General features: G+C 46.8%; 1 protein-coding gene across 1 annotated transcript; it reads left to right on the top strand.

Moving 5' to 3' along the window:
* LOC132505737 (serum basic protease inhibitor-like) lies at window positions 1-7712 on the top strand. The gene is made up of 3 exons (XM_060123936.1): window positions 1-166; window positions 6808-6999; window positions 7460-7712. Exons 1-3 carry the CDS (start codon window positions 73-75, stop codon window positions 7483-7485), a joined length of 312 nt encoding a protein of 103 aa, XP_059979919.1. The 5' UTR covers window positions 1-72; the 3' UTR covers window positions 7486-7712.
* The last annotated feature ends 5788 nt before the right edge of the window (window positions 7713-13500 follow it).

The following is a 13500-nucleotide window of genomic DNA, read 5'->3' as shown; positions in this document are numbered from 1 at the left end:
CCCTCAGCTGGGATATGAAAAGCTCTGTCAGCCCCCAGCTTTCCTCAGAAGCCCTCCTGCAAGGCCACGAACATGAGCCGACTCTGCCTCTCCATCGCCCTCCTCGTCCTCCTGGGCACCCTGGTGGCCGGCACACCGGGAGGTGAAACCAGCAACCAGGTCCAAGGTAAGTCCCGGCCCACCTTTCCTCTACAGGCTGGGGGGAGGGGGGAGGGGAGTCCGTGGAAGGGGCTGGGGAGCAGGGGTGGGCTTGGTGCCGCCAGTCTTTTCTGGATTTCTCCTGGGAAGTTGGGCAGCTTAAACTCCAGGGATATTTCATGACTGTAAAAAAGAAATCATTACACTTTCAGCTTTAAAACAAATTATCCTGCCTAACTCTACAAGCCTGGGGACCCCATCTCTGAGACTCTCTATTCCTGGTCTCTGCTGTGTCCCTGAACCTCACTGTAGTGTAATAAAAAGGTCAATATTTGATCTTTCTCCTGGTTCCAAGCCCAGGCCTCCTGAAACCCTTGGAATTTACTGTCTTTTGTATGGTAATGAAAAGTGACCTCAGATAGCTTCAGGATGGGGCTGGACTCCAGAAAAATCCCATTTGGTGATTAGAGAGTTAGAGCCCTCAACCCCCAGCAACTCTGGGGAAAGGGGAGGGTACTGAGGGAGAGTTCAGCCACCAGTGGCCAATAATTCAATCAAATTGCTTACCTATTGAAACCTCAATTAAAAAAAACCCTAAGCTTTGGGAATCGGAGAGCTTCCAGGGTGGTGAACATTCGAGGTGACGTGAGGGGGGACTGTCCTGAGAGGGCATGGAGGCTCTGCACCCCTCAACCCCCCTTTGCCCTATGTATCTCCTCCATTCAACTGTCCCTGAGTTTTATCCTTTCTATCAATAATAACCCAGAACTGTCAGTAAAGGACTTTCCTGAGTTCTGTGAGTCGTTCTAGTACGTTATTGAAAGTTGAAAGTGGGGTCCCAGAGCCCCCAGATTTATAGCCAATTGGTCAGAAGTATGTGTGACCCAGGGACACGTAGCTGTCATTTGAAGTGGTGGCTCTCTGATGGCATTGAGCCTTCAACCGCTGGGGTCACCGTTAACTCCGCGGATTTAGTGTCTGAAGTGAGTTGACTTGGGGGCCACCCAGTTGGCGTTGGAGGATTAGTGGGTGTTGGTAGAGACACTACATATTTGGTGTCAGGGAAGAAATCCAGACTCATACATCCCTGGGCTTTGGTGGCTGGGATGAGGCTCAGGTACAGGGGAGTAAAAGTGGGGGGCAGTGCTCCCAGAAATTCTTACCTGTTATCTATATTTTAAGAGTTCCCTGCAGATGTCAGGTGCTTCATCAAATGGGTTGTAACAGGATCATATACTGCCCTGACCTTACTACTCACCTGCTCTGGGACCTGAGGTCAGTCACTTTTCTTCAATTTCCCCACCTGTACAAGAGATAACTACCAAACAAGTTCTTACAAGGGATTATCCATCATGAATATAGAGTCTTTTCACATTTCATGCCCAATAATGTCCTTTTTCCACCAAGATGTCTTAGTCTGAAAAGATTTGTCTACCTACCTCCTTTCTTCAAGAAAAAATATTTAGGGGTCAATAATGACATTATTTCTCCATTATTATTGCAAGAAATGCAACACTTCTGTGACTTTGCTCTTGGGGGTCAAGGCTGTGCTTCTCCCAGGCTGTTAGAATATTAGTAAAAACTCAAGGCCCTTCCCCCCATGTCTGACTATTATTTTATTATCCTCTCAGGATACAGAACACTAGAGCTAGATTCATAATTATCCAGGCGTGCTGCTATCGAATGCACATTTGTCTGCCCGACACACAGTGAGGCCAAACAAACCGAAACGTGTGAGTTTGAAGCAGAGAAAGGTTTATGGCAGGGCCATGCAAGGAGACTAGGCTGGCTCATGCCTTAAAAACCCCAAACTCCCCCATGGTTTTCAGGGAGGGAGAAGTTTTTATAGGCAAAATTTGGGATGAGAGCTGCAGGGTGTGTGACTTCCTTCTGATTGGTTGGTGGTGAGGTAACAGGGCAGTGTTCCAGGAATCTTGTGCTCAGCCAGAAGTTACCATCCTCCACCTGGGTGAGGGACTTAGTTCCTGCAGAAGAACTCAGAGATATTGATAAGTATATTCCTTCTGGAGGAACCTGGACACTATTGTTTCTTGACTGCTTCTCCTTGGTTTCTGCATTCCCTCACATCCCTGATTAGCAACTGTTTGAATCTGCTGTTTGGTATTCTGGAAGGTCCAGGAGGCTGAAGGCTTTCTCCTGCAAATAAGAAATGGAGGTGGAGGGCGACACAGAAAGGCTTTTGTGCCCAGAACCCCACAGGGTCCTGCTCAGTTTCAGTGCCCCCTCATCAAATAGACATTTAACTAACAAGAATTTAATTATATTCATTCTACTCAGTGTCGGTGCACTTGGCATGAGCATGAAATGGGAGATTCATTCATTTGACAAATATTTATCAAGGCCCTACAACCACTGTTCTTGGTATGGGGACGCAGCTGTGAATAAAACATAGCACAAGAACCAGTGCCCTCTAGAAGGAAGACAGACAATTGAGTAGGTGGAAATAGTATACCAGGTCATGGCAAGTGTCTTGAAGGTAGAGAGTGATGGGGATACGGGAGGCTGTGCTCTTTCTGTAGAGGGTCAGTGAAACCCTCTGTGATAAGGAGGCGTTGAGCAGAGGCTGCAGAAAAACGTGCCTGGTGTGTTTGAGCCACAGTCAGGACCAGGGTGGCTGGAGATAAGTGGGTGAAGGGGAGGGGAGTGGAAGGGGATGAGGCAGAGAGGCCATGGGGGCAGGTCCTGGCCAGCCTTGTAGGACTTTATAAGAATCAGAATTTGACTCTGAGAGAGATGGGGAGTCACTGAGGGATTGGTCACGGGAGCAATGGGTTAGGACTCAAGTTGTAACAGGATCCGTGGGGCTGCAGTGCGGAGAGTGGCCTCTAGGGGGCGAAGGGCAGAGACAGAGGCCCATGGGCAGGCTGCTGCTGTGGTCCAGGTGAGCCACGATGGAGTGTGTACCTATGTTGTTCCCTGGGTTGATCTCAGTTCTCTTGAATAACATGAATGAGTTGCTCTGTAGAGGATAATTCTGTTCCTTGATTAAACAATTAATTATCTTTCCTTTGCTGTTTCCTGATACATAAATGCAGTAGTATGTGTTCATTATCTAAAACTTAGACAATAAAGAAAAACATAAAAAAGGAAATCAAGATTTCCAAATCCTGCAACCCAAAGGTTACGGATACATCCTTCTACTCTGAGGTCCTCATGTACAGGAACGAATTGACTTGCTCATCCAGAGATGAGGAGGGAACAGTGCAGCCCCGTGTCCTCTGGAAGCACAGCCTTCCCTTTCCTCACCTCCTCAGCCTCCAGAGAGGACGTGCTCCACCTCCGTGGCAGGGCTGGGACTAGGGCAAGGTGAGAGGCACTCACCTCCAGCGCAGAATTTAAAGGGAGGCTAAAAAACTTATAATGCAGATAAATCATAATTGATTGCAATAGTGTAAAAAATCAAAAATTAATGCAAAAATCCACCGTGCACTCAATGTGAATGTTTTAAATAAAGACAGGATGTGACCCTGCACTTGCCTGACCTGCCTGTTTGCTTCACTCTAATCCTGGCCCTGCTCGGCTGAGACCAAGAGCTTTACACTGAGACCTGAATACGCCTCATTCCTGATTGCAAGTTCAAGTGAAAATATTATCTTCTATCAGATGTAATTTTCTGCTTCAAAGAGGAAACTCTTCTTTTAAATAGAGACTTGCCATTCCTTATGTTTAAGAAAGCAACTTTCTAATCGATGCCAAGGTTTTCTCATAAATGAGAGCTTTCCCTCTGCTCTCTGGCCATTTATGTGATTAGCCTGTGCTCCGCAGGATTTTCTTTTTGGTTAATTGAGGGATAGAGAAGTCTGTGGCTGAACAGACACATTGAATGATGCAGAGAACTTGAGTTCCTATCTTAAATGTTTCATCGAGATATTTTACATGTTGACAACTTATGTCTAAAATATATAATTATTTTTCCAATTTCTGACCAATACACGTTTTAAAACATTACATAGAATAAATGTGTCCTTGATATACTACAGTTCTAAAAGGAAACCATTTACTTAATCTGAGGTTCCAGAAAAGAAGCATCATATGTCCCAATGTTGCAAAACCTGACTGTGTTGATGTCCAGGGTGGTCCCTGGGGACTCGTCTGTTGTGCATTGGTGTGGGTGGGTTGAAGGGCTTTAATGGGCAATTGTGTCCAGAGGTGATTTTTAGCTTGGACACTGCCCTGGAACATTAAATTAAAACTGAATGAGTGCATCTAACAATTACTCTAATAACTAATATTTATTGAGTATTGATCGATTGCCAGTTACTTGACGGACATCATCTGTAATCCTCCCAACAAGTCCCTAAGGTTGAGATTATTATGCTCATTTCTATGATTAGGATGCTGTGGCTCAGAGTGGTTACTTGTCTTCCCTAAGGTCACACAGCCAAAGAGTGGGTCCTCTAAGACCTTAAAGAATATAGCCCAGGGATTTGCACTAGATGTTCCTTGAGACTTGGGGGTACTGGGGTAGGAAGGGGTGAGAGAATGGCTGGGGGTAGGTAGTGAGAGCGCTGAGGATGGGGCTCCAACCCAACACCCAGGTTTCTTTCAATAAGTTTTCCTTTGAAAGAAGGGATCTGCTGCTAAAAAAGGGATTGACACTCATATCTTCGCGACAGGAGTTTTGAGCTTTGCAAAACTAATATGTCACTGGATGGAGGGCTTCTTTTACTCCACAATAGGCTGCAACCATTTTCTGATGTCAATACATATTCTTCTACAATATAAATGTACTCACTATAAAAATTGTGGTATATTTTATTTTAAATATTTCTTCTTTCGTAATTGCAAAAGGAATATATGCTCATAAGAACTTGAGAGGAGGGCTTCCCTGGTGGCGCAGTGGTTGAGAGTCCGCCTGCCGATGCAGGGGACGCGGGTTCGTGCCCCGGTCTGGGAGGATCCCACATGCCGCAGAGCGGCTGGGCCCGTGAGCCATGGCCGCTGAGCCGGTGCGTCCGGAGCCTCTGCTCCACAACGGGAGAGGCCACAACAGTGAGAGGCCCGCGTACAGCGCAAAAAAAAAAAAAAAAAAAAAAGAACTTGAGAAGATATAAAGATGTGTAAGGAAAGTTTTAAGACTCCTCTTCTTGCTATGTGTTTGTTTTTCCAAACCACCAAGCAATTCTTGAATTCTCAGGGAACACTGACTGGCTTTCCTACCATCATACCAGTTCTAAGGCCAGGAACCTGGAAATAGTGTCAGATTCCACAGGTTAAGGACTGTGTCCCACAGGTCTCCTTCCATCTTCAGATGCCAATTACAAGTCCAGCTTGTCACTCATGCTTCTGACCAACAACTACATATCAGAGGTTCCCACAAACGCTGTGGAGTTAAATTAATTTGCTTGAGCGACACAGACTCAGGGAAACGTTTTACTTACAAGATTAACAGTTTATCATAAAAGGATATAGCTCAGGACAACCATATGGAAAGGCTGCATAAGGCAAGGTAAGGGGAAAGGGCACGGAGCTTCCATGCTGTCTCTCATCAGTACACACTCCCCAAATCTCCTGTTCGCCAACCAGGAAACTCTCCAAATTCAATGCTTTTGCGTTTTATGGGAGGCTTCATTACATAGTCATGACTGATTAAATCATTAACCGTTGGTGACTGAAAAACTTCCACCCACTCTCTTCTCCCTGGAGGTAGGAGCTTTGGGATGTCGGTTAAAGTTCAACCATCCGATCAGGCACTTGTTTCCCCTGGCAACCAGTCCCCATCCTTGGGTTACCTAGGGGCTTTCCAAAAGTCACCCTCTTCACATAACTGAATACACCTTTATTACTCTCCTCACTTAGGAAATTCCAAGTGTTTTAGAAGCTCTGTGCCAGGATGGAACAAAGACCAAATATATATTTCTTATTATAAATCACCATATCACACCCCTCAAAATTCTAGTATTCCCGCCCCCATGAGATAGCCAAAGTAAATACACTGTATATTTTTCTATGCCTTTCTCCATTACAGCATGATTCTTTCTTTTTTTTTTTTTTTTTTTTTTTGTGGTACGCGGACCTCTCACTGTTGTGGTCTCTCCCGTTGCGGAGCACAGGCTCCGGACGCGCAGGCTCAACGGCCATGACTCACAGACCCAGCCGCACCACGGCATGTGGGATTTTCCCGGACCGGGGCACGAACCCGTGTCCCCTGCATCGGCAGGCGGACTCTCAACCACTGCGCCACCAGGGAAGCCCTACAGCATGATTCTTTCACACTTTTTTTAATAGTGGAAAATTTCAACCATACTCAAAAGTACAGAAGATTATATAGCAAACCCGATGTACACATTGTTCACTTTCAGCAATTATCAACATATGGGGAATATTGTTTAGGTATGTCCTTTTTTTCCCCCAGAGTTTTTTAAAGCTAATCTAAGGCATCATGCCAGTCATTCCATAAATACTTCATGAAGGGTGTATGGTTTTCTACGTCATCACCATGTCATCCTCACACCTAACAACAGTAATAATAATGCCTCAGAATGCAGACCATTAAATGAAGGCTTCACATTTCAAGCTCTGCTAATGCCCCACCCCCAGCCCCATCATTCTATTTCAAGACACTGTTGGTTTCAGTTGCCGACCCTGTAGACCGAGCTGTGATCACCATTCTCATAACTGACCCAGAGCCCGTCCCAGTCCCTGCAGCCCTGCGCCCTGCCTTCTGCCTGGAGCCTTCTTACACGGGTCCCTGCAGGGCCCTGTTCATCAGATACTTCTACAACGCCAAGTCTGGGCTCTGCGAGACCTTTGCTTACGGTGGGTGCAGAAAGAAGCAAAACAACTTCCTGGATAAGGAGGACTGCATCAGCACCTGTGGTGGCCGCAACAGGGCCCGGGGTAAGACAGGGGCAGGGCAGGATGGGAGGGGAAGGGCTGGGGAAAGAGGTGGAGCTCAGGGGGCCACACGCCATTCACACCCGCACAAGTGTCTTTCCCCCTCACTGCTGCCCAGGAGAAGTGGCTGCAGTGTCCTGTGAAACCACAGACTGAGCACATCCTCCACGGGCCAGCTTGGCAGACGGTCACAACTGGAATCGCCCTCTAGATAATCGAAGCCACTCCTCTCCTCTCCTTTTTCAGATGGGAACACTGAGGCAGCCACCCTCCACAGTGGGTCTGCAGTGCTCCTGAGTGCCCCACCTAGGCTTGGCAAGCTGGTTTTGTTCTCGTTGGTCATCCTAGTGTCAGGAGTACTGTGCTTTCTCATTTCTGTGATGGTCAAGGCTCTGTCAGGGTGTAGACTATCAAGGTCAGGGGCTTCAGTGATGGCAATCAACAAGTTCCTTTCTTCTTGCAGAGAGCCGGGCAGCTGGGCTCCCCTGAGATGGTGAAGTCCTAGGAGGCCCCACACAGCGCTGGGCTCTGCCTTCTGAAAGAGCTGAGCCTCTTCCTCTGCTTCCTTCTCAGACCTACCCTCCTCAACAGAACCCTGCCTCTTTCCTCACCTTCATTCCACTCTCCACCATCACTGCACTCCTTGGAGGGGGCAGCGATGGAAGTTCTGGCATCCAGTTCCGAGCGTCAGTGGTGGCAGAGGACTTTTCAATAAAGAAACCGCTTTTCCCCACAGTGATGTTGAATATTTATCTGTCTGTGGCTTAAATCTTATATTTAATAAATTCTTTTCCTAATTAAACTAACTGGAGTGGATTCTGTTGTTTGCAAGTAAGGACCTTCACCACTAGGGTCCATGGAAATGGTGGTCCTTCTCATTATTCTGCAGAGCAGCCAGCACCTCCCCTTTTCCTGTCCTCAGACTGGGCCCTACCAGGTATAGGAAGCACACTCATTACAGCACCATCTACCTCTTAATAGTCACCCCAAGCTACACAAAAACCTGGGTGACAGACACCTCAACATGAAAGCTTTCGTTCTTCACTTCTTGGACCAGGTCAAATTTGGGGACAGGTTGTTCTCCTGGACTCTCAGAAGGAGAAAGGAAGGAGCATGAGACTCAACTGTCTACTTACCCAAGGAACCTCCTTCCCTGAGGTCCTGTGGTAGGGTGGGGATTGCTACTTCAGTTAAAGAAAAGCATCTACCCATTTAGTGAGTGCTTGCCATGTGCCAGGCTCTGTGCTTAGCGTATTTCTGGCATTATTTCATTTAATCTTCTGAGAATCCTTTGAAGATGAAATGGAGGTATGGAGATATGAGTTGGTTTCCTGGAGTTACTGTAACAAAACACCATGAACTGAGTGGTTTATTTATTTACTTTTATTCCCTTCCACTTCTGGAGGCTAGAAGTCTGAGATCAGGGTGTCAGCAGGAACATGCTCCCTCTGAAGGGTCTGGAGAATGATCTATTCCAGGCCATTCCCCCAGCTCCTGGAAGGCCTGGCTTGTGGCAGCATAAGTCCAGGCTTCACATGGCATTCTCCAGGTCTGTGACCTACTTTGCCCTTTTTATCAGGACACCAGTCATATTGGATGGGGGCCCACCCTAATGAACTCCCTAATGAACTCTTAACTTATCACCACACTAAAGATCGTATTTCCAAGTAAGCTCACATCCTGAGTTCCTGGGGCTAGGACTACAACATTTCTTTTTTGGGTGGGGGACACAGCGGAACCCATCACAGTGAATAAATGGCAGGACCCCAACCATGACAGCCTAGCAGACTGCCCCAAAGCTTTTGTCCTTTGCAGGGAGGAAGATAGTTAAGAGCCCAACTCCCCAGCCAGTCTGTAAGATCCAGAGCCTGGATCTGCCTTAATTTGCAGTTCCTAAGAAGCAGAGGGAAAGTAGTTTGTTGGGTAAGATGGGGGCGGGTAAGAAAGGGCAGGAAAGGCAGGCAACTAAAATGGAGTGAGCAAGCCCATTGGCACTGTCAGTGATGAGCTCCCGTGGGGGATGGGCCAGATGGGGTCAACACCTTCCTTGTGGTTGCCTCCGCCAAGAGATACAAGAGCACCAACATACCAACTCCCTGTCACTCATTGGCTGGGGACTTCTGGCTTCCTCTGTGCACAGGCTTCTCATGTGCCTCCAAGAAATCCCTCAGGCAAAGAGCTGCAGATACTGGCAGCTGGAAGTCAGCCAGCAACACTGAGAGTGGCAGTGGTCAGTGGTCGGGTGGGTGCACATCTGCCACACCCTGTGGCTTTGAACAAGTTACTTAACCTCTCTGCACCTGTCTTCTTCCTACGTGGGGTTGTTGTGAGGATAAATGAATTAGGACATGCTGAGCCCTTAGACCAGAGAGCCTGGCATGTAATTAGTGCAATTTAAACACTTGCTAGGATAATTACTGACTGAATTATGCTGTCCTCCACTGGAGGAGTGACTCCAACCTCACCTAGAAGAATTAATGCTGGAAGGCATGTGGGACAGAAACTGATCCAAAGTGCTTATTTCATAGGTGAGGAATTTAGGGCCTAAGAAAGGGGAGTATCTTGCCCAGTGTCACCCAGCTAACAGCTATGAGACATTACAAGAGACTAAACCGCGGCAACATCACTCATTCCTTCGTTCATTCGTCACTCTAACATGTACTGATATTTACTGTCTGTTTTGTGATAGGAACCAGGGAAACAGTAATGACCAAATCTCTGTGAGTAGCTTCCGAATCTATGTGATTACTCACACCCACATCAGTAAATATTCTGAGTGTTCAAATCCCATCTCTATATTATAATTATATGCACCCTGTTGCACTAGTATGTACACTTGAAGTTTTCAACAATATAGATTTTTTTTTTTTTTTTTGGCCACACCACATGGTACGTGGAATCTTAGTTCCCTAACCCAGGATCGAACCCATGCCCCCGGAAGTGGAAGTGCAGAGCCCTAACCACTGGACCATCAGGGAAGTCCCAATAATATAAATTTTAATAAAGGGTAGGCTAGAGAGAAACAAGCAGAAATGTGTAGATGTTTTCTCCTGTCCCCCAGTGCACCCCACTTAGAGTATCTCTGGACCAGGACAGTCTTGACCTGCAAAGAGCTCCCTGCCCAGCCTAGAAGGCAGACATAGAGTTTCAGAAACATACATGCTGTGGAAGCCAAGGTGGAGGCCCTGGCTGTCACCTGTGAGGTCAAGATCAGCCTCCCAGAAGAGGCAAGGTTTGAGCTGAGTTTGGAAGGGTGAATTGGATTCTATCAGGTAGAGAGAAGAGGAGAAACATGAACTTTGGGGTAAGACAAAGAGGCAGAGATGAGCACAAAGATTCTACTTTCATCCATTTCCCAGACTGGAGTCTGTACTGGTTTCCAAGTTGCTGTTGAGCATCATGAGGAGACCCCAAAGTGTTCGTCAAAGTCCACTCAACACTGAACATAGATGGACCTGGGAGTCCCCTCGCTAGAGAGCAGAGGAAGAGGAGATACCCAGGAGACATGAGGGAAGCACCTCATTTGCATGAGAGCTCTTGTCCTAAAGCTCGAGTTTCCTGGTCCCGTCTGAGAGTCCCAGCTCCTGAGGGGAGTGAGGCAGCTGCCTTTATCGCCCCTAAGAAACAGACCCATCAGAGGTGAGTGACATAGTGAGTTGATGTTGGAATGAAGGAGGGATTGGTGGTGGAAGCAAAATTGGGGAAGGCTGGCTTCCCTGGTGGCGCAGTGGTTGAGAGTCCGCCTGCTGATGCAGGGGACACGGGTTCGTGCCCCGGTCTGGGAAGATCCCACATGCCGCAGAGCGGCTGGGCCCGTGAGCCATGGCCGCTGAGCCTGCGCGTCCGGAGCCTGTGCTCCACAACAGGAGAGGCCACAACAGTGAGAGGCCCGCGTACCACAAAAAAAAAAAAAAAGTGGTGTGTTAATTAAGTTCTCCTTAAAATTCTTGCTTGGATGAGGGATGCAGAAAGAAGAGTGTCTGTCTCAGCAAGTGATCATAAAGGGTCCTTCTGGGACTTCCCTGGTGGTCCAATGGCTAAGAATCCACCTTCCAATGCAGGGGACGTGGGTTCAATCCCTGGTTGAGGAACTAAGATCCCACATGCCGTGGGGCAACTAAGCCCATGTGCCACAACTACTGAGCACGTGGGCCACAACTAGAGAGCACATGCGCCACAACTACAGAGCCCATGCGCTCTGGGGCCCGCACGCCACAACAACTGTGCCCACACGCCACAACTAGAGAGAAGCCCGTGTGCCTCAACGAGGAGCCCGCATGCCACAACTAAGGCCTGACACAGCCAAAAATAAAATAAAATAAAATAAAATAAAGGGTCCTTCCATTTGTCTAGTGCTGTTCAGTTTAGAAAATGTATTCACTCATATAACCTCACATGCTAAAAGGATAGGAAGGGATAACAAATCTTGAATATAAATCACACTGGAAAAATATTTCCAAAGAAGGAGAAGAATCTCTTCATACTGAGACTGGAAATGAACCGCCATTTCCAGAAAAGGTGTGTAGGAAAGCATTCTCCCTTCCTAACTGTACCCTTCAGTTACATCCCACTGGAATCTTTTGTTGGCAACCTCTAGCGCTGATTTAGTTTAGCTCATGAAACTGAAGGTAATGCTAAAAGAACCATGCTTGGAAAGGATGGTAAACAAGACAGAACCAAGGTCTTCTCAGGCCACTTTTGAATGAGTGTCATACATTTTCAGAACTTTTGTCATTCATTGGTCAAGATTAAAATTCCAGGGAGAGCATCTGATTGGCCAATCCTGGTCTGGGGGTAGGGCAGGAACTCTGACTGGCAGTCCCCTCCAACCCCACCTGTCATGGGTGGAGGAAGAGTCATTTCCCAAATCAAAATCAGGCTACTGTTATCAGAAAAAGGACAAAAGAATGCTAGCTGACAAAACAACAAAATAGCCAATACACTCAGAGAGAGAGGTTTCCTTGGAGTGAAGGAAGTTTGAATGGGTCCAACAGTCCAAGAGGACAAAGCCCCATTGTATGGTTAAAGACACCCTGTTCGTTCCTGGGAATTTCTAAAATCTTCAATGTTCACTTGCTTACAGTCATCTAAGAGCGGGCAGCTGCAGTCAGCTGCAGCTGACTCATATCACTTCCTGTTTCAACCTTTTCTTCTTTCCTTTCTTCCTTGATAAATATGATTTTACACTCATGAAGTCACGTTCAAATTTCTGATGCATCATTTATGCTAACCTCAGATAGAGTTCTGTGTGTATGTGTGTGTATGTGTGTGTATGTGTGTAACACTGAAATAACTGCAGCCACACAACTAAAAGGCTTTGCAAGCGTCTGCCTTCTGATTTACTGCTGTTTCCGTCAGCAAGTCACTTTCCCTTAGCTGCACTTCAGTTTCCTCATCTGTAAAATGAGAATAATACCTAATTATTAAGTTTGTTATAAGATCGTTAAATAAAAACAAGTTACCTTTTACTGAACACCTACTGTGAGCCCACCCGAGAGGTCACAATTTTAAATTCCTTCCCGGCCAGGCAAGTGATGTGGATGAAGGTATTTGGAGTGGGAGTGGGGACAGGGGAGACAATGGTGGGGACGGTGGGGATTATGGAAACTGGAGAGATCGCTCCTCTCATAACAAGAGAGCAGCTCTACTTAGCTTATTCATGGTTTTCAAAGTGGGGTCCCTCGAGCACCACCATCAGCGGCCCCAGAAACCTGTTAGCTGCCGATTCTCACGTTCCTCCCCTCTCCTACTGAATCAAAACTCTGGAGCTAGAGCTCTCAAAACTGTGCTTGAACAAGTCGTCTAAGTGATTCTGATGCTTGCTCAGGTTTGAGGCCCACTGTTTTCGTAGACGGTTGCCATGGAATGTTGCAAGACTGTGTTCCCAGATTGTTTCCTTTCTCTGAAAGATGCCAGAATTTTACTTGCTTGTGAAATCCCCCACTCTTAAATTTACCAACTAATTCAAATTTTAAAATGTACTGTGTGGGCTAACAATACAATATTCTAGCCAGGTTTGCAACCTCTGGTTTATGCTTTTCCCTTTAAACCTTAAACTAACCCTACAAAACACTTTTCATGATACTCCTCTCGCTCCTTTTCCTGGCCTCGCCGCGCAGCTTGTAGGATCATAGTTCCCTGACCAGGGATTGAACCTGGGTCCTCAGCAGTGAAAGCATGGAGTCCTAACAACTGGACCGCCAGGGAATTGCCTCATGATACCCCTTTTAAGGAAGAAGAAGATGTAGGTCCAAAAAGTGAGGTGCTGTTATAAGTCACATAGCCAGGAAGTAGCCAACCCCTGATGGGGATCTGAATGCATTTGGTTTTAAAGCCTCTGCCCTTTTTACATTTTATGTAGAAGCAAACTATATGAATATACCTAGCACACAGGATAGCATCGCAAAAGCTAAACATCATTGGCCTATGAAACTTTATCCTCCATCCGTGCGCCCCGCCCCATCCTCTTGGCCTCAGACTAATCCCCATTTCTGTCAGAGAGAG

This window comes from Lagenorhynchus albirostris, chromosome 15, assembly GCF_949774975.1.
Source record: "Lagenorhynchus albirostris chromosome 15, mLagAlb1.1, whole genome shotgun sequence".
NCBI lineage: Eukaryota > Metazoa > Chordata > Mammalia > Artiodactyla > Delphinidae > Lagenorhynchus > Lagenorhynchus albirostris.
The sequence above is the reverse complement of the archived record's forward strand: the minus strand, read 5'-3'. Positions and strand labels throughout refer to the sequence as shown.

What these genes read in the sequence shown, in the direction of transcription:
- LOC132505737 (XM_060123936.1), top strand. Translation starts at nt 73, where the DNA reads ATGAGCCGACTCTGCCTCTCCATCGCCCTCCTCGTCCTCCTGGGCACC. An exon ending in AACCAGCAACCAGGTCCAAG is followed by an intron (nt 167 to 6,807) that starts GTAAGTCCCGGC and finishes CAGTCCCTGCAG; the next exon opens with CCCTGCGCCCTGCCTTCTGC. An exon ending in TGGCCGCAACAGGGCCCGGG is followed by an intron (nt 7,000 to 7,459) that starts GTAAGACAGGGG and finishes TTCTTCTTGCAG; the next exon opens with AGAGCCGGGCAGCTGGGCTC.